This window comes from Opisthocomus hoazin, chromosome 2, assembly GCF_030867145.1.
Source record: "Opisthocomus hoazin isolate bOpiHoa1 chromosome 2, bOpiHoa1.hap1, whole genome shotgun sequence".
Classification (NCBI taxonomy): Eukaryota; Metazoa; Chordata; class Aves; order Opisthocomiformes; family Opisthocomidae; genus Opisthocomus; species Opisthocomus hoazin.
The window spans coordinates 118124684-118140904 of NC_134415.1; the positions used below are offsets into that span (position 1 = coordinate 118124684).

Sequence of the window (16221 nt, forward strand, 5' to 3'; positions counted from 1 at the left end):
AGCAACAATATGAAATGACCATTTGTAGCTTACTTGGGACGTACATCAGTAAGAAAACATAAAACTCACCTCATAGCAAGTATCTGAATGTAAGCACGTATATACTTTCTGCTGCATGTCTAACATATCCTGGAGCAATTCCTTCCAGTGTGTCTCAGTAACTGGTGGTTGCCTACAAACATTTTTAAAATTAAATATTCTCTTCCTCAACAAATTTTTAAAAAAGCAGTAGATAACATTACAGTTCCATCACCAGATACACGAGCTTTCCCAAATGCTGTTTCAGTCTTTAATTGGACGTTCAATCAAAAGTGACTGAACAAAAGCAAGCTTTTAATATTAACATTAAAATAGTGTCTGTAGGATAAAATTATTTGATTACAACAATGCAGTACCCAAAGTATTTTTCCTGTTTGTTTTCTGTGGAATAGACAGGGATTTAAGCAATCTTTATCAAGATCCCCCAGGTAGGTTTTGATAACTTCCAACAGTACATCAGAAAGTTGGAAGTGCTGTGTTCCTGTTAATACAAGAGCAGCTGGGTAAAAACAAGTTTCTAAGAGCAACTAACGATCATTAAAGTGCTGCTCATTGTAGGCAATCTGAACAGACTAATCAATTGCACGCAATCACAGCAGAACAGAGCCGCAAGTTTACTTTGTTCCTTAAACAGGAATAGTATTCAGATTCCTGACCCTCTGGATCCATGGATCTCTTTACCCACAGAAATTCCTATACAACTTCCTGTGCTCTATCAAAACTTTTGCTAGTAAAAGCACTGTGAAGGCTTTTTGACATTGTCTTGAGTCTTTCAGATTCAAAAAGACTTATTTAAGCTACACAAGCTAATTGAACTAAAAGTGATTTTTTCATGTAGCATTAGCTTTTATTTTGGCAAAGCAAAGGGTCTCCATAAAAAGTGAAAAATCATTATCCTACAGAGGCATTGACTTGATCTTTCTAAAGAAAGGTTTTTACAAGTCTTAAAAACCTTTCAGCATGTCCAAGCTAAACACTACCTTACCATCACCGATAAACTGTTGTGCATGATTACTTTAAATAAGAAAAAAAGAACAACCCACAGTGATGGCTGTTTTTCCAAGGGTTCAATCTTTTTATCTCATTATGCCAAGATGTAATAATTCATCTACAGTTAGAAGATGAGGTAAGTGAAGTAGTTCTTAAGCAGAAAAATTGAAAAATTATACTGGAAATACAACAGGGTAGAATCAATATGTAAAAATCAATAAATTACCCTATTATAAGAGCTCCTAAAAAAATGCCAAAAAAATCACCCACATTATTTAACAAATCTTACACTCTCAATAGAATTAAACAGGTCTTAAAGGACCTCATTTACAAGATGCTAACTTCCACGGTTCATCATCTTGCAGTACTTTGCAGCCAGTATGCCTTTTAGGCTTCTTTACTTGAACACAAACATGTTAAAACAGGTTTGAAGCAAGACAAAGTTTTCTTAATGTGGAGAATGCAGCCAAAACACTAATCATGTCCATCATCAGTTTAACAAATGTGTTTTACATACACCACATTCAGTTTGAACACTACGGTTCCCTACTGCAGCAAAATAAGCAGGTACGCTCTCCCACAGCAAGTACTTGTTACCTTACTGTCCTTCTCCTCTTATCTCCCGTTCCCCTTTGAATACTAACTTGCGACCTGTGTGCCTTGTCAGCCTGATCATCAGCTTGCGTGCCTCCTCCACATTGTCCTTCGTGTCTTTCACAAAGGAAACAGGTTTCTGAAATCTATGTTTCTCCAACAGCTCTGACACGCTGTAAATTAATAGTCAACATTTTTAAATCCTGCACAGTTGTACAGCTGCCTCTGCTGCAGCAGTCTTAAAGCTGTCTTGGACAATGTTAAATGCAAACAGTCTCCATAAAGTCTGTAACAGTACGGATTAGCCAGAGTAACATTATTCACTCAAAAAAAAAAAAAACAAATAGTACTGCATGGTAAAAACATATCATCAATAACTTGATGATACAACTTCACAGTTTTTAGTTTTTGATCACTCAAAGCATTACAGAGTATCAACATCAAAACAAACTCCCCGGATATTTCAGAAGTAACCTTCCTCTCCATCATCAGGAAGAGAATGGGCAAAAAAAAAATCAAAAAACCACAAAAACCAAAAACAACAAGCCGCTAGACTTTTATTCCAAGGAAAATATCTGCAAAGTTTTAGAATATTCAAATAGCTAAAATCATTCAAAATTTCTAAGTTCTGAATATAAAAAACTTACAAATTATCTTGTTGACAGTACTAAAACCAAGATAAATATTCTTGCTGTTTTCTTGTCATAAAAAAAATTCTTGGCTATGCCTCTAGTGACTTCTGTAAGAATACATTATTTATTTTAGCAAAATTAAATACCTAAGAATTTGTTCCAGTTCATCTACTTCATCATGAAGACTGTTAGTTTTATCTGTTTCAGGCCTGCAAGGATATACAATTAATATTAAAAATATATACATACATAATTCTTGTAATTTCTTCATGGAATCCTTATTACATAGATATAAAGAGGTAAAAAATTTGAAACATGAAAATCAAATACATATTTGCTTTAAAAGACTAAAACTGTTGACTGCTTGCTGGAAGGATAGCTAAAATTGAGAGGGTCCCTCAGTCTTCCAAGAACAGAGCTTTTCCTTCTTCCTTAGACTTTTCTCAGGCTCTCTGATTCCTACACATAAAAGATATTGGGAGAACCATTTATGTCTCCTCCTCATGCTTTCACTTTCTCAAGAATTACTTGTCCTTTGCACAGGTGTCCCATACAGAGTCCTCTCTCAAAGGGCCATATTGCTGCTTACAAGCTAAGTGCAAGATGCCACCAACGGTCAACAAGACCAACAAGACTAGGAAGATAGCACTAATGCTTGGTCTCAGCTCACCAGGATATAAAAGTCTAAGAAATTAATACAGAAGCCTCGGTCCAGGCTGCTACTTTAAATCACGTTTTGTTGCGTTATTTAATAGAGTACCTATGCAGCACAAGCATATACATACACATCTGACCACGGCAACTCAGACAGGAATAGGGTATTCCAGTAACATCACCTACCCTTTAGTGACTTCACTATATTAAAGCATTCATTCACAACTAAATTTAATATATCTAAAATATTTATAAATAAGTAGCTGAAAATGTTTACCCATATCCTCTTTGTGGAAGACATTCCAGAATATCATAACAGAGAGAGAGCTGGTCATCTCGTTCACAACTATAAATACATTCCAATGCTGTAATCATAAGCTGGTCTTGATCAGGAATAATTTTTTGCTGACACTAACAAGAAAATAAAGCACATTATTTTTAGTTTTCCGGTTCTAATTCAACAGTTAAATTTCTTCTGAATATAAAAAGATGTGTACTGAAAGTAAATAAATTGTATTTAGTTGTAATTAGAAGGTCTCTTGCTAACAACTTCGTGAAGCACCTGTTGAAGTTACAACCTGAAACATAACTCAGATAGCTTCCTACACTGCAGACACTGAGAAGAACAGTGGTACGCCATTATACCCTTTTTGAATTTGAGAGATGGAGAGGAGGCAGGGCAGAGGAAAGCAGCTGCTGCAAACATTTGTCAGATGTATTCCATATGTACAACAGTATCAATATATATAAAATAGCTGTGTTTTTCCTTCACTGGTTGATATCTGTCCATACAGATACTTAGAATGTTCAATAGTATGCAAAAAACATGCTTATGTGCCCTCCAGTAATTATTTAAATTGTAGAACCAACATGAAATACTTACATGGAAGGTAACTTCAGCCCTTATTCATTGAACTCTTGTCTCCATTGTAATGGCCCCCATTTTATTCTTTACATTTGTTGTGGAAAGAGAGGGGTGAGGGTGTGAGAAATAACTTGCAACCTACTGCTATTAAAATTCCACAGGAAAACAACTAGCAAGATCGCGAAACTCTTTCAGATCGATTTTTTAAAAAGCAAATATGCCAGGAACTCACTGTAAACACATTACCAGAAAATTACTTCAAAGGAAAATCTTTACTGTAATTTTTGTTCTACTAGGTCAAGATCTTAATTACATTAGTTTGACAATCTCTCCTATGACAGTTTAGTTGCATCATAACTTCTGCTATAACATGTTTTAATGAATGTTTTACAAAACATAACAAGCCCTGGGTCCAAAAGAAGGGAAAGATCATAGAGACAATCTGATTTAGAAGATGAAATAGTTCCATTTATGAATTCACCTCTTCAGGACAAGAATTTCCAAAGAAACCTGTAGAATCATCCAGGCTCTATACTTACAGCAGGTTTTGAATTCTGAAATATCTTCAGAGGTAGAGTCAAGTCTTCCTTTGCTAATGTTACTAAATATTCTTTAAAAAGTGAATTTGCCAGACCAGGAGACTGATGTTCACAGCGGTGGAGAAAAGGGATCATCCATTGATAAACATTCTTGACATATTTTTCATCAGATGACTGGAAAGCACGATGAGTTACAGAGAGGAAGAAAAAAACAAGTTCAGCTTCATTGTCCAAAACAAACAAGAAAACCAAAAAACAAACAAAACATATTCTGATCAATATAACTGACACAGGACCTTCACCTATCAGAAACAACAGCTGAAGCCTAACATTCACCACTGCTGCACAAATCACTATATCGTATCGTGATGCAGTGAAACAACCCATCACCCTTCTGCTACCCAATGGATTGGGGAAACCAAGCAGTACATGAGTAAAACCTATTAGATGAGGAAAGCCTAACTGTCTTCCTCCTGCAATGTCAGAATGAGTGAAAGATCTGCTTCCATTCATGTTAGAGTAGCATTACTTTCAGTATGCAAGAATTCAAGACAAGAAAAACAAGTGATAAGTGGTTACATAAATCCTAGCAAAATTTTGAAAATTCTGAGGAGCTTCAAGTCCTCTGGTGCTTACGTATTCTTCTACCAGATTTCAGAGCCCTGTTCAACCTCTAGGTATTTTTCAACCTTCCCAAAAGGTCTTTTTCTATTCTGAAATGCCATGCACAGGCTGAACACAGAGAAGATGAAAAACACACATATGCTGCCTAGGCAAATATTAAGATTTTTTGCCAATATTTAAAGACTCAAAAACACATTCAAGGAAAACATTCAATGTTGTTGTATTTGCAGCATCACCAATACCTACACTGAAGATCCTTTAGAAAGGGTCAATGAAAAAGCAGTCCACAGATTTCCAAACACTGGATTTATTAATGTTTAGTCCTGTGCCCATCAGAAAATGTTTAGTTCTGTGTTCATCAGAAAAATGTCAGCCTCTAACAGTATCTTTACACACATAGCACCTAGCGTAACCTGAATTACTGGAAATCAAGGTATACTTACTTATTTATTCAAAATACTTACATTCTTCATCAACAGTCTCAGCTTTTCAATGTCTTTCATCTCTACGAGTTCCTTCAAAGTTAAGGTTCGATCACCATCAGTCTCATAAACTACTGTTTCAAGAGTGATCAGATTGTCACAAAGCACCTGCAGACCAGGAATATTCCTCTCCATGCCAAGACGAACAAGAGACAGAGCACAGTCCACCTGAAAAATAATAAAAAAACTCTGCTGTACAACTGTGTGCCAAAACCCAGCTTCAAGTCCAATCCGTGTCCTGTTTGCGTGTCTATTTTCTTACCCTGTTCCTTTTGCTTAATAGGCAGTTCAAAGTTTCTAGGAGTTTTTGTGGACTGTATATTCCTAAATGGATTGCTCTTCCCAGCTTTATAAAGACCATATAAAATGCTTCATCTTAGTGGATGATGTCATTATAGGCTTTTGATCCAGGTGCATCCTACTGATGCATGTAAATTAGGAGAAACCTATTCCTTCTGGAGATCACACAGTTACATCAACTCCTCTCACTGCATGGAATATGAAGGATTGCTTTAATCTGACATAATCAGTAAACTGACTAAAGTTATGCATACCTCCGCATGTAACGCGACTTCTCTAGATGACCATGAACCGATAATTATAATTGTTGCATTTTATTTCATGGAAGATAATGATAGTTCTTTTCCCTGGTGACTGAAAATACCTTTACATGAAAGATTTAATTCAGTTTTAAAGAACACAATATTGGCTGTACGTATTCAGTGAGGCAGATAGAAGTCTGGAAGAGCAGAATGAAATTTCATTTATGTGTTAGTAATTTAATTGATCCTTGGAAGTTGCTTTTATTTCCATACCTGCCCATACACTGCTAAGATCACAGGGAACTATGATTAAAGAACCTTGGAGGATTGCAAACTTCAAGAATAAAAGAACTCACCCATGAGAACTAACTCATAGTGATACTTCCATCCAACCTCCTTTTCATGCAGACAAATTGGCTTGAGAACCAATAAAATACTGGAGCACATCAATGGTAAGCTATTCTTACTTGCAATGCTGATCTTTACCACACAGAGCTTCAAAAAATTTTAAAATATGAAGGAAAATAAAGCAAAAATAAGCTTTGTGGTAGCCCTACAGACACAGAATAAACCTGCCAGGAAGCAATCGTGACAGGACTACATACTGGCACATGACAGTGACACATGTGAGTGCCACATTGATATCTATGACACAGTATCATGTGAGAGATAATAAAACATGTTTCCTAATGTGCACATTTCTTCCCTTAGCTACAAACATAAAATGTCATGGTAAACATCTTTCATGGACTAGGAAAGTGCTACTTTCTGCTATGGTAAGCCAAGTGAAAGGGAATCTTCTGCCTTCCTATTCATTCCTAAGGATCAATTATTTGAGTAAACTTTATAGCAAGCATAAGTACACTGCAAAAGAGAAAACATACTTCAAAAGCCATAATGAAGACTGAGACACAGTGTATATTACTGAGGGGAAAGCATCCCGCTAATAAGCATTAAGACAAGGATTCTGTTGAAGAAGCCTGACCAGCCCGAGTCAGCCCCCACCATTTCCTCACTGCTAGTCTCACCTGCATGGCGTATTTTTCAATTTCCTGTGCTCTGCTCAAATACCAATCGGTAACGAGATCTACTGAAAGGTCAGTAGTCCTGTACTTCAGTAACTCAGGCTGCGTTTCATATAGAAATTCACCTTCATCTTGTAAAGTTGGTTCAACAATCACCCTTTAAAAATAAAGAGTACACATTCAAGTATGCACTACCTTGCATTTTTTCACATCAGTCTTTTCCCTAAAACTTCTGGCTCTTCTGAAAGAAAATGATACAATCAACCTATCATTACACCAATAATTTGATGAGACTCAAATGCCAGCCACAGCAAGCATTATTTTTTGTCAGCAAAGTAACTATTAAGAGATTCCAAACATGAGATAGATCATGAAAGAAAGAACCCTCTCTACTAGAGAAACAGGTGTGCCCAATCTCTTCTTCTTTCCATCAGTTCCTCACACAGTGAAAGACACAGTTTTGTGACCCATTAATGCTGCCACAATGATGTTATGGTTGACAAGTAATGTGGCAGAAGGAAAAAAAAAAACCACAAATAAATCAGGATTTCTAATGGTAACCTCCCCCCGCTCATCTGCATTTGTGAAAGTTACTCATCACACAATCACACTAAACATAATGATGTAACATGAAAGAGTGTCTGCTCAGTCAGTCTCACTGAGAAAGCTGGAAACATAAGTTAGTGCGGACAAAAATAAAGAACTGAGTCTTACTGGGTATTTCCCACATTTTAAGAACTAGCAAGTAAATTCTTTACCTGAATGTACGTAACCATAGAACAGCTGGGGCTGGAAGGGACCTTTAAAGGTCGTCTAGCCCAACCCCCCTGCAATGAACAGGGACATCTTTAACTAGATCAGGTTGCTCAGAGCCCTGTCCAACCTGGCCTTGAATGTTTCCAGGGATGGGGCATCTACCACCTCTCTGGGCAACCTGTTCCAGTGTTTCACCACCCTCACTGTAAAAAATTTTTTCCTTGTATCTAGTTTAAATCTGCCCTCTTTTAGTTGAAAACCATTACCCCTTGTTTGCTTTTTCTGTATACTTACCTGCATTCTGCTTTTTCACACCAGTCTTCTTCACGATGTTTCTGCTCATTCCAAGGAAGAATTTTCAATGTCCCCTGCCTGTAACTGGTATAAGAGAAGAGGGAAGCTTTACACAATTTTATTTTTTTAAAATTGTCATGGCACTCCATTAATGGTATACAAAGTATATTCAAGTATTTCAGTGAATCCATAAGCAGCATGCCATTCAACTACAATATCAATTCTTTAAGATTTACCACTTCGCAATGCAGGTATACAAGTGTGATTTTGCAGGTATGATACTACTTGTACAAACACTTATTCTACTGATATCATTGAATATCAAGGAAAAAAATTATTAAATTTATTTTCTTACTGACTGTACAAAAAAAAAAAAAAAGAGGAAAAACCAAGTACGTGCCTTAAGAATTTTTATCGCTTCACAGTAAGTATTCTGACTTCATATGCTGTCATGGAAGACTGAAATGAGTAAAAACCTAAAATCTTCACAGCTTAAAAAATTCTTCAAATTTTAGCACAAATCCTTGCACAGTACTGAAACAAGATATGCCCGGCTGTACTGATCTTCTCAACTGAGTCTAATGTGATTTTCTGACTAGTAACTTCCACAATGAAACATTCTTTAAATACAGAGGTTAAAGAAAAAAGAAAAAGTTTTAAGATGCAGATTAAGAACACAATGTGTTATTACCAGAATGATTAGTAATCATTCTCTGTTGTAAGCTAGCTGTTTAAGCAGCATAAAACCCAAGAAAACCACGTCAAGCTATGCAGAACATAAACTAAGGTGGAAGAAAAGAGCCGTATACGTTCTGGCATTTGTAGAAATAAGAAAGAAACAATGTACAAAGTAAAGACATTAAAGTTTCAGCACCCTGGATTTAAAATAAGCTATTTCAAATCTCATTTTCTGCTGACCCTGATAATAAACAGCAATATAATACTACATGGACAATCCCTATTTATAAATTAACTACTGACACAATCTTCTCATCCCTTCAAGAGCAGCACTCTAATTCAGTAGCTTAAAAAGAAACAAAATTCCAACACATAAATCAATTTCACAATATACTAAGAGTCAAAACAACAAACTAAAAATCAGTAGCTCCATCTCATTTAGCAACAGCTATTAAGTACATTTAACAAAGCGAGGCATGTCCATACTGACTGCCCTGTACACATGCACATTTCTCCCAGGTCAGCCACCCTTCCTTTCCCTCCTCTAAGCACTAACACCCCATGTTTTATCACAGTAATTCCAACCCTCCAAATGAAACACAGTAGAAATCCAGCAATAAATTGGCAGAGATAGATCTGCAGGCTATAAAAGTCAAAAGAATGGAGGGCAGATGATGGAAAACTGCTAATTGCTGTGTCTCAGCTACAGTAACATCTGTGTTCAACTCCAGTTCAGTTGGACAAAATGCTCCACAATTATCTTAATAATTAGGCACCATCAGTGTAGTAACATCACTGAAAAATAATTAATGAAGGAAACTCTGAATTAATATTTATGGTATAAGCACCAGGAATAAAGTCACCTTTTGATTTCGGAAAGATTCATCACCAGCCCATGTATTCTGGGGGTTGGCGGAGTGGCTGTTGTTTAAGTCTCAGATAACAAAATTTATCAATATTAATATTTAAAACTGGGTTCATAAACTAAATTAATAACATCATATTTCAAAGGCCATACATGAGAATGTTATTATGGAAGGCCCAGTTTCTAGTGAAAAAGTTCTCTTCATCATTTGAAATGTCAAGTAACAGAAAAGTCAAAGTGTGATTAAAGCTCCCTTCCAAAATATAAAATCAGGACAGTATGAGCAGGTCTTGATGTTACAATCAATAATGCTCTCCTTTCCTACGTTCTATTAAACATAAAAGGATATTGAACAAAAATTTTATTGCCCAAGACAATTTCTTTTCATAGTAAATTTTTTCCACCCACTTCCCAGTAGGCTTAAGACAACATCAGGGCAGGAGGACAGGGGTTGGGTTTTGTTTTGTTGGGGGGAGGTGTGTCTTTTTTGTTGTTGTTGTTTGTGGGTTTTTTTGGTTGTTGTTTTTTTTTCTTAATATTACCATCCTTCTTACTAGGGAGAAAAAAAAAAACCAAAACCCAAGAGGTTTTATACAGCAGAGGACAGAGATGGGTTTCATTCTAGAAGCTGTTTCAAGTCATGTTTGCAAAACTGTCGTGGAACTACCATGACACAAGAAGAGTAAGATGAGATGTTCAGGTAATAACTCCAATTTCACATTACAGATGTTTTCTTTCCCCTCCAACATTCGCTACAAATACTAACCCCTTAACTACTGCTCTGCCTCCAAGAATTGCAGTGCTAAGATTTTGTTATTTTACTGTATTAAAAAAAAAAACAACTGGGATATAGTATGGGCCTGTAAGACCTGACTACACCAAATCAAGTCATTTTAATAAGCTTTTATTCATAAACAATGGGGTAGAAAGAGATTCAGTAGTTGGCAGGGACCAGCTGGCAGCAGAAGCTCTCACACAGGAGCCTGAGGGCTTGGATAGTTTCACAAGTGGAAGAATCACAAAGCCAAGCGCAGAGGAACACTCACACCACATCTTGCCCTTCCCTTAGTCTCCTTCCTGTAGCTTCATTAAGAACAGCATGAATAGTACTGGGTAACCTGTAAAACAAAGTCAGACCCTCTCTGTCAGTCTCTCTCTCACCCACTTCTTATTAGGACAACACACTGGTTGACTCACCATCCCTGGAGGTATTTGGAAGATGTGTAGATGTGGCTTGAGGACATGGTTTAGTGGTGGACTTGGCAGTGTTAGGTTTAGAGTTGGACTCAATGGTCTTAAGGGTCTTCTCCAACCTAAATGATTCAATGTTTCTATTAAAGAGAACACAAACTGTGCCCCTAACCCTCTCTTCTAAACTCTGGCTCTCGCATGAATCTCTGGAACACCTAACTGATTGGGAGACCAACAGGGAGGACACACAACAAGTAAATAATTGTATCAAGCTCCATTGGAAAATTGAAGCATACATTTCTTGTATTTACTCTGAAAGCAAATTCCTGTTCCAAGTAGTCACTGTTCACAGCTCTGTCAAATAAGAGCATCCCATCTGAGTTAGTCTTCCCACATAATCTCAGAGCCCCAGCAGAAATTTACAGGAATGTTGCTTTTGTTTGACTGTTCTTTCATTGGTTGTTTTTGTTACCACGGAGAGAAAGAAGTTATGCAAAATAGCAAGGGAAGAGGTGCACACATTTAATAGATATTTAAACTTCAAAATTTTACTCCTTTGGCTAACAAATTATTAAAAGAGAAAATCACTAGAAATAAGCAAAAACAGCAGAAGTTTAGAACACATTTAAAGCCACCCATGCATGAATATAGACTCTGAATGACAAGGCACCAAGACATATCAAAACTCACACACACTTTCCTAATGCTACTATCCCTCAGTATGAGACCTGAAGAAAAAAAAAGAAGAAAAAAAAAATCTACTGATCCAAGCCTGTACTGCCAAATACGACGTTGAACACATTCTTCTTAATTAAGATCCCCCATCCTGAACACCTGCCATAGTCATGGCCAAGTTACACACTGGAATTACAGCTTCAGTTAAGAAATTATTTCCTAACAGATTCAGTAGCACAAAAGGTTTATAACTAAAGTTGGCAAAACTTGCAAGTTTTCTTAACCGACCTGAATATCAGAATGAATTGTATGTTTCTTCCCTACAACTATTCTTAACATAGTTCACTCACTTTTCTGACCCTGATAAGTAGTGGCATTAGAACTAAACAGCTTAATCATTATGCAAGCAAGAGTTATCCACCCAGCCTAAAATCAGAAGTTACTAGAAAACACTTCTTTTCCCAGACTGATGCAATCACTCATCCAGTCCTTCTCCCCATTTCAGAAAATAACCTGTATTTCCCTCTCACCATCTACAGGTAGGTATTTTCTTCCCTATTCCAGTAACACAAAACACATCTGGGTTTGCCTTTGAATTCCAACTGCTTCACGTTTTTTAAAAATACATTTTAAAACAGAATCCTTTCCAATAACAGAAGTAACGGATTAAGTACAGACTCCTTTCAAAATAACTTCTCCAACATACCACTATGTGGGGGGTGGGCGTGTGTGTATATATATATGCATGTAGTTTAGTTTCAACTAAAGTTGAAAGTTTATTGCTTAAAAAAAATGCTTGCTGAGAAAGACCTCACTCAATTCAAGTTCCCAGGCTTTGCTCTCTTTGTTTGACAGTTGCTTTGCTTCCCCCTTTCCCCTCACTTCCACAGTTCATCAGGCAAGGAACCAATGTGCAACTCTGCCTCTCTTCGCCTACCTTGCTTAGCAGACTACAACAGAAAAATGTTGAAAAGTACAGAGACAAGCAATGTGAATGACTAAAGGCAAGAAGTGTGTGATTATCCCTCCTGCAAAAGCCAGAGCAGACTGAAAAATCCTAGAATAAAGAAAACAACCAGTATGCTAAGACTGATATGAAGTTGTTCATTTTTTCATTTCACTTAAATAGGAAACGACTTTTCACTGTTTTTACTTCCACTGTAAGCACTGATGAGACTAGCAGGGCCCCATTTAAATAAACAACAGCAGATACTGTTTTACACCATATGCAGCTAAGCTGTTAGATACTTCCTGCATGACACAGAAGATAAACCACCGTGTATTTGGATTCAAAAATAGAATTCTTGGAATAAAGTGTCATGAATGCGTACTATGTCTAGAAAAGATCAGTTCGGGAATATTTGAACCACATATTACAGACACTTCAGAAACTTCAGGTATATGTTGCAATGTGCTTGCCTGCATCTATTTTTTTCCCTTGGCAACTCCTGTTGGCCATCTGCCTTCTGGCCAAATCTACCAAGACCAATCTCATGTTTCAGCACAAGATTTTTCAGGAATGAAACCTACAGCTGTCCAGACACATCAGTTCAAGATGTACTATAAGCATACTTCAAACGTTTTTCATAAAAGCTTCTTAACTTACCTCACCACGAAATATTAAAGAGGAGAAGACTTTTCAGGTCAACGGAAAGAATCATCATACAATGCAATCTTGACTGGAAAACATCTACTCCATCTTTTTTGCCTTCTCACAGCAGGAAAAGTTCTAGTTAAATACTTTAAGGCAGGTGTATGGGTAAGCCATGAAAAATTCTTTTAAAAGCATTTTCTGCTCTGGCTCGATTTGCCATTTTAAAAAGTATTCAGATTCACCACAGGAATAAGTACAGAGAGGCATTTTAGATTTTTAAAGCTCTCCAAAAGTCAGGCAGCACTCAGTAACTCCTCTAAATGCTTAAAGAAAAAAACACACACAAAAGATACAACTGCAAAATATCTCATCCTAGCAGAAATCAGCAATTATGGAAAGTCAGTCTTAACACATACGTTTCTTGCGAAGTTCACAAAAACAACAGCAAACGCCATACCACTCAGCTGACCGCTAACTTCATTCACGTTCTCAACAACACTAAAAAAACCCCCAGCTCCTTCTTGCCCCCCTACATGACTGCATCCAACTGTTCTTACTTTCTCTCCTCATTCTGAAGAGTTTAGAAAAACTTCTTATTTCAATTCAAATACAAGGACTGGAATAAAGCAGTCCTGACACTAGCAAAGGATGGGAGATCCTTGTACCCCAGTCCTTTATAAAGGCAAAGGAATTCTTACAACATTTATCACAAATGTATTTCTTAAATTATAATTATGTTTTAGCACAGAATTTTTTCCTCAAATTTCTGTATCAGGAACTCCAGTGAGTCATGCAGAAACAGAAAGCAACAAAACTCTGGAAAAGTAGCTGTGAAAATGGAAGAAAGCCAGCTAAGAAAGATTTCAGGCATCAAAACAACATTGCATTCTGCAAACTCAAAAAATAAATGCAAATCAGATACAGGTAACAACACATACACGCTAAGATGTAAGGCTTCCATTTACCTACCAGGTGTTTTTTTTACAACACATCTACAGCAAACCCAGCTAAACTGGGGCACATCAGAACCACTGTGTATGCCCTATACACAATATGAAAGTCTAACTGGGCTGGAAGCCGTGAAATCAGCATGCACGGGTAGCTTGCATACACTCTATGCTTCTGCACCCAGAATTCATCAGTTTCTCTGCTTGTGCCCTGCAACTTTGCGCTTTTCTTCTAGAAACTGAAATCCCAGAGGTCAGAGACATGCACAGGCTAAGTCCGCATTACTCTGTGGCGGGCACTCACCCAAAATTCCAGATTTCAGGGGGACAGACCACCAAGGCAAGTGGCCTTCTTTTCCAATTGAAAGAAGCTATCAGCTGTGCCATACCATAACTCTACACATATATTAGCCTGGGGCTTTTTTTTTTTTTTTTCCTGAGCCACTTCTTCCCCCAAACCCTCTCCCCTTCTCTCTTTTCAACAGTAGAATAAATATGATTGGAGCCCAGTAAATTGACAGATGACAGAGGTATTCAACTTTATTTCTTCCAAAAGAGCTGACTTTTGTATTGCTCTATTCACTCCATTGTTTACATTGGCTTGGCAATTCTTCCCATGCTTTTCTTTGACAAAAGAAGTCCATGCTATTGTAGTTTCTGTACCCTACCAACTGCATTTATTCAAACCTGCAGATTATTTTTCGCTCCAACAACAGGCTTTGAAGAGGAAGGTCTAATTTAGTTTTAAGGTCACAGTCCAATTGTTTCTATTACCAACAGCAACTGTGTGGGTTTGTTTTTTTCTCCTTCAAGCATTTCATACAGCAGGCCTGTCTCCAAGACTCATCCAGTTGAGAATTAGAAACTTCTTAAAAATCTTTTCCCTTGTAAACTTGTGCACTTCGAATCCAGAGTTCAAGGCAAAAGGCAATTCACCCCAACATATTTATGAAACAATATCTTCTTGTTGAAAGACATGCACATTTTTAAGAGTAGGTTTGGGGTCTTTTTCTAAAAATATTTTGGGAGTAGATAAATCTTTGATTTTTTTTTTTTGTTATAAATCATGTCTCCTTGTCCGAAAAAATAATGTTATAAATACCAATTCTGCATTTGAAAGCTTGTGTGTTACATACTGGAATAGTTCTGAACATAACACATTTAAGTAAGACACCAAGTACTGATCTGTCAGAGACGAGAGAGGTATATGCTAAAGACAGTGAACTCTAAAAATAAGGTAGTGTTGCCATTAAAAGGTTTTGTTATCCACTCAAAATTACTTTGAAGAATGTGCTTGATCCCAATTTTACTACATTTATTTTTAAAATTATCTCAAATTTATGTTTTGTGATAAGAAGGATGTAAAGTCCTCAACCTTCAAATGCTCTTTTCCTCCTGCTGACACTTGTATACTCACCAGAATTTATGGTTTCCACATTTTACTGTAGGCACACTGTAAAGTGTTTTAGACTTCACATTCAAATTAACACTTCCATAATCCCACTACACACAGATATGGAGGCATTAAAAGTAGGCTATACATAATACTTGTATATAATGCAGGATCTGCAAGAGAAGTATTATGAAATATTCTTTTTTTAATTTGTCCAGAAACTCCTTTGTCCAAAGTCTACATCTTCTCACACAGCAACAGGGAAATCAATGCCAGTTTCTGTCGCTCTGCAATTCTAACCGCTCTGAAACAGTTTTATTATGTCACAATTATTCCATAACTGATATATCATATCATCCCAGATATGCAGTCTTAAACGCCTATGATACATATTGCATTTTTCATATTGCATGAAAACACTGGTTTTTACCATTATAGTAGTTTAGTAGTGAATCAGTAAATGCAACTATATAACTGATTATATATATTTTCAGGTTTCCAATTATTCAGTATACTATGTGACACAGAAGTGGTGGGCACAGAGAGGAGCTACTCATTTTCCAGGAATATCCACAGGACGTGACAATTTCATTAAGACTGAAGTACAGGTGGTGCCTAAAACACAGTGTCAAAAACACCACACATTTTGGGAAAACTGATCCGCATAAACTAGAGGAAAAGGTATCCCAGCTGCTTTTGGCTGCCACAGTTAACCACCCTTCAGAATTCCTGCCATGCACACTGCAATGACAGGTCTTTTGAAGCAACCCCGCCACCAGAGGAATAAAGTAATATCTGATTTCGTATAAACAAATCAAATCATATTTTAATGATGTGGTTAA

General features: G+C 36.8%; 1 protein-coding gene across 1 annotated transcript in view; it reads right to left on the bottom strand.

The window, feature by feature from the left end:
* Positions 1–16221, bottom strand: part of NBAS (NBAS subunit of NRZ tethering complex) — a 194397-nt gene that overhangs the window by 134061 nt on the left and 44115 nt on the right. Inside the window, 8 exon segments of the mRNA XM_075414861.1 lie at positions 70–172; positions 1674–1796; positions 2402–2464; positions 3187–3320; positions 4314–4487; positions 5402–5587; positions 6990–7143; positions 8037–8120. Of these exon segments, the coding sequence (XP_075270976.1) occupies positions 70–172; positions 1674–1796; positions 2402–2464; positions 3187–3320; positions 4314–4487; positions 5402–5587; positions 6990–7143; positions 8037–8120 (1021 nt within the window).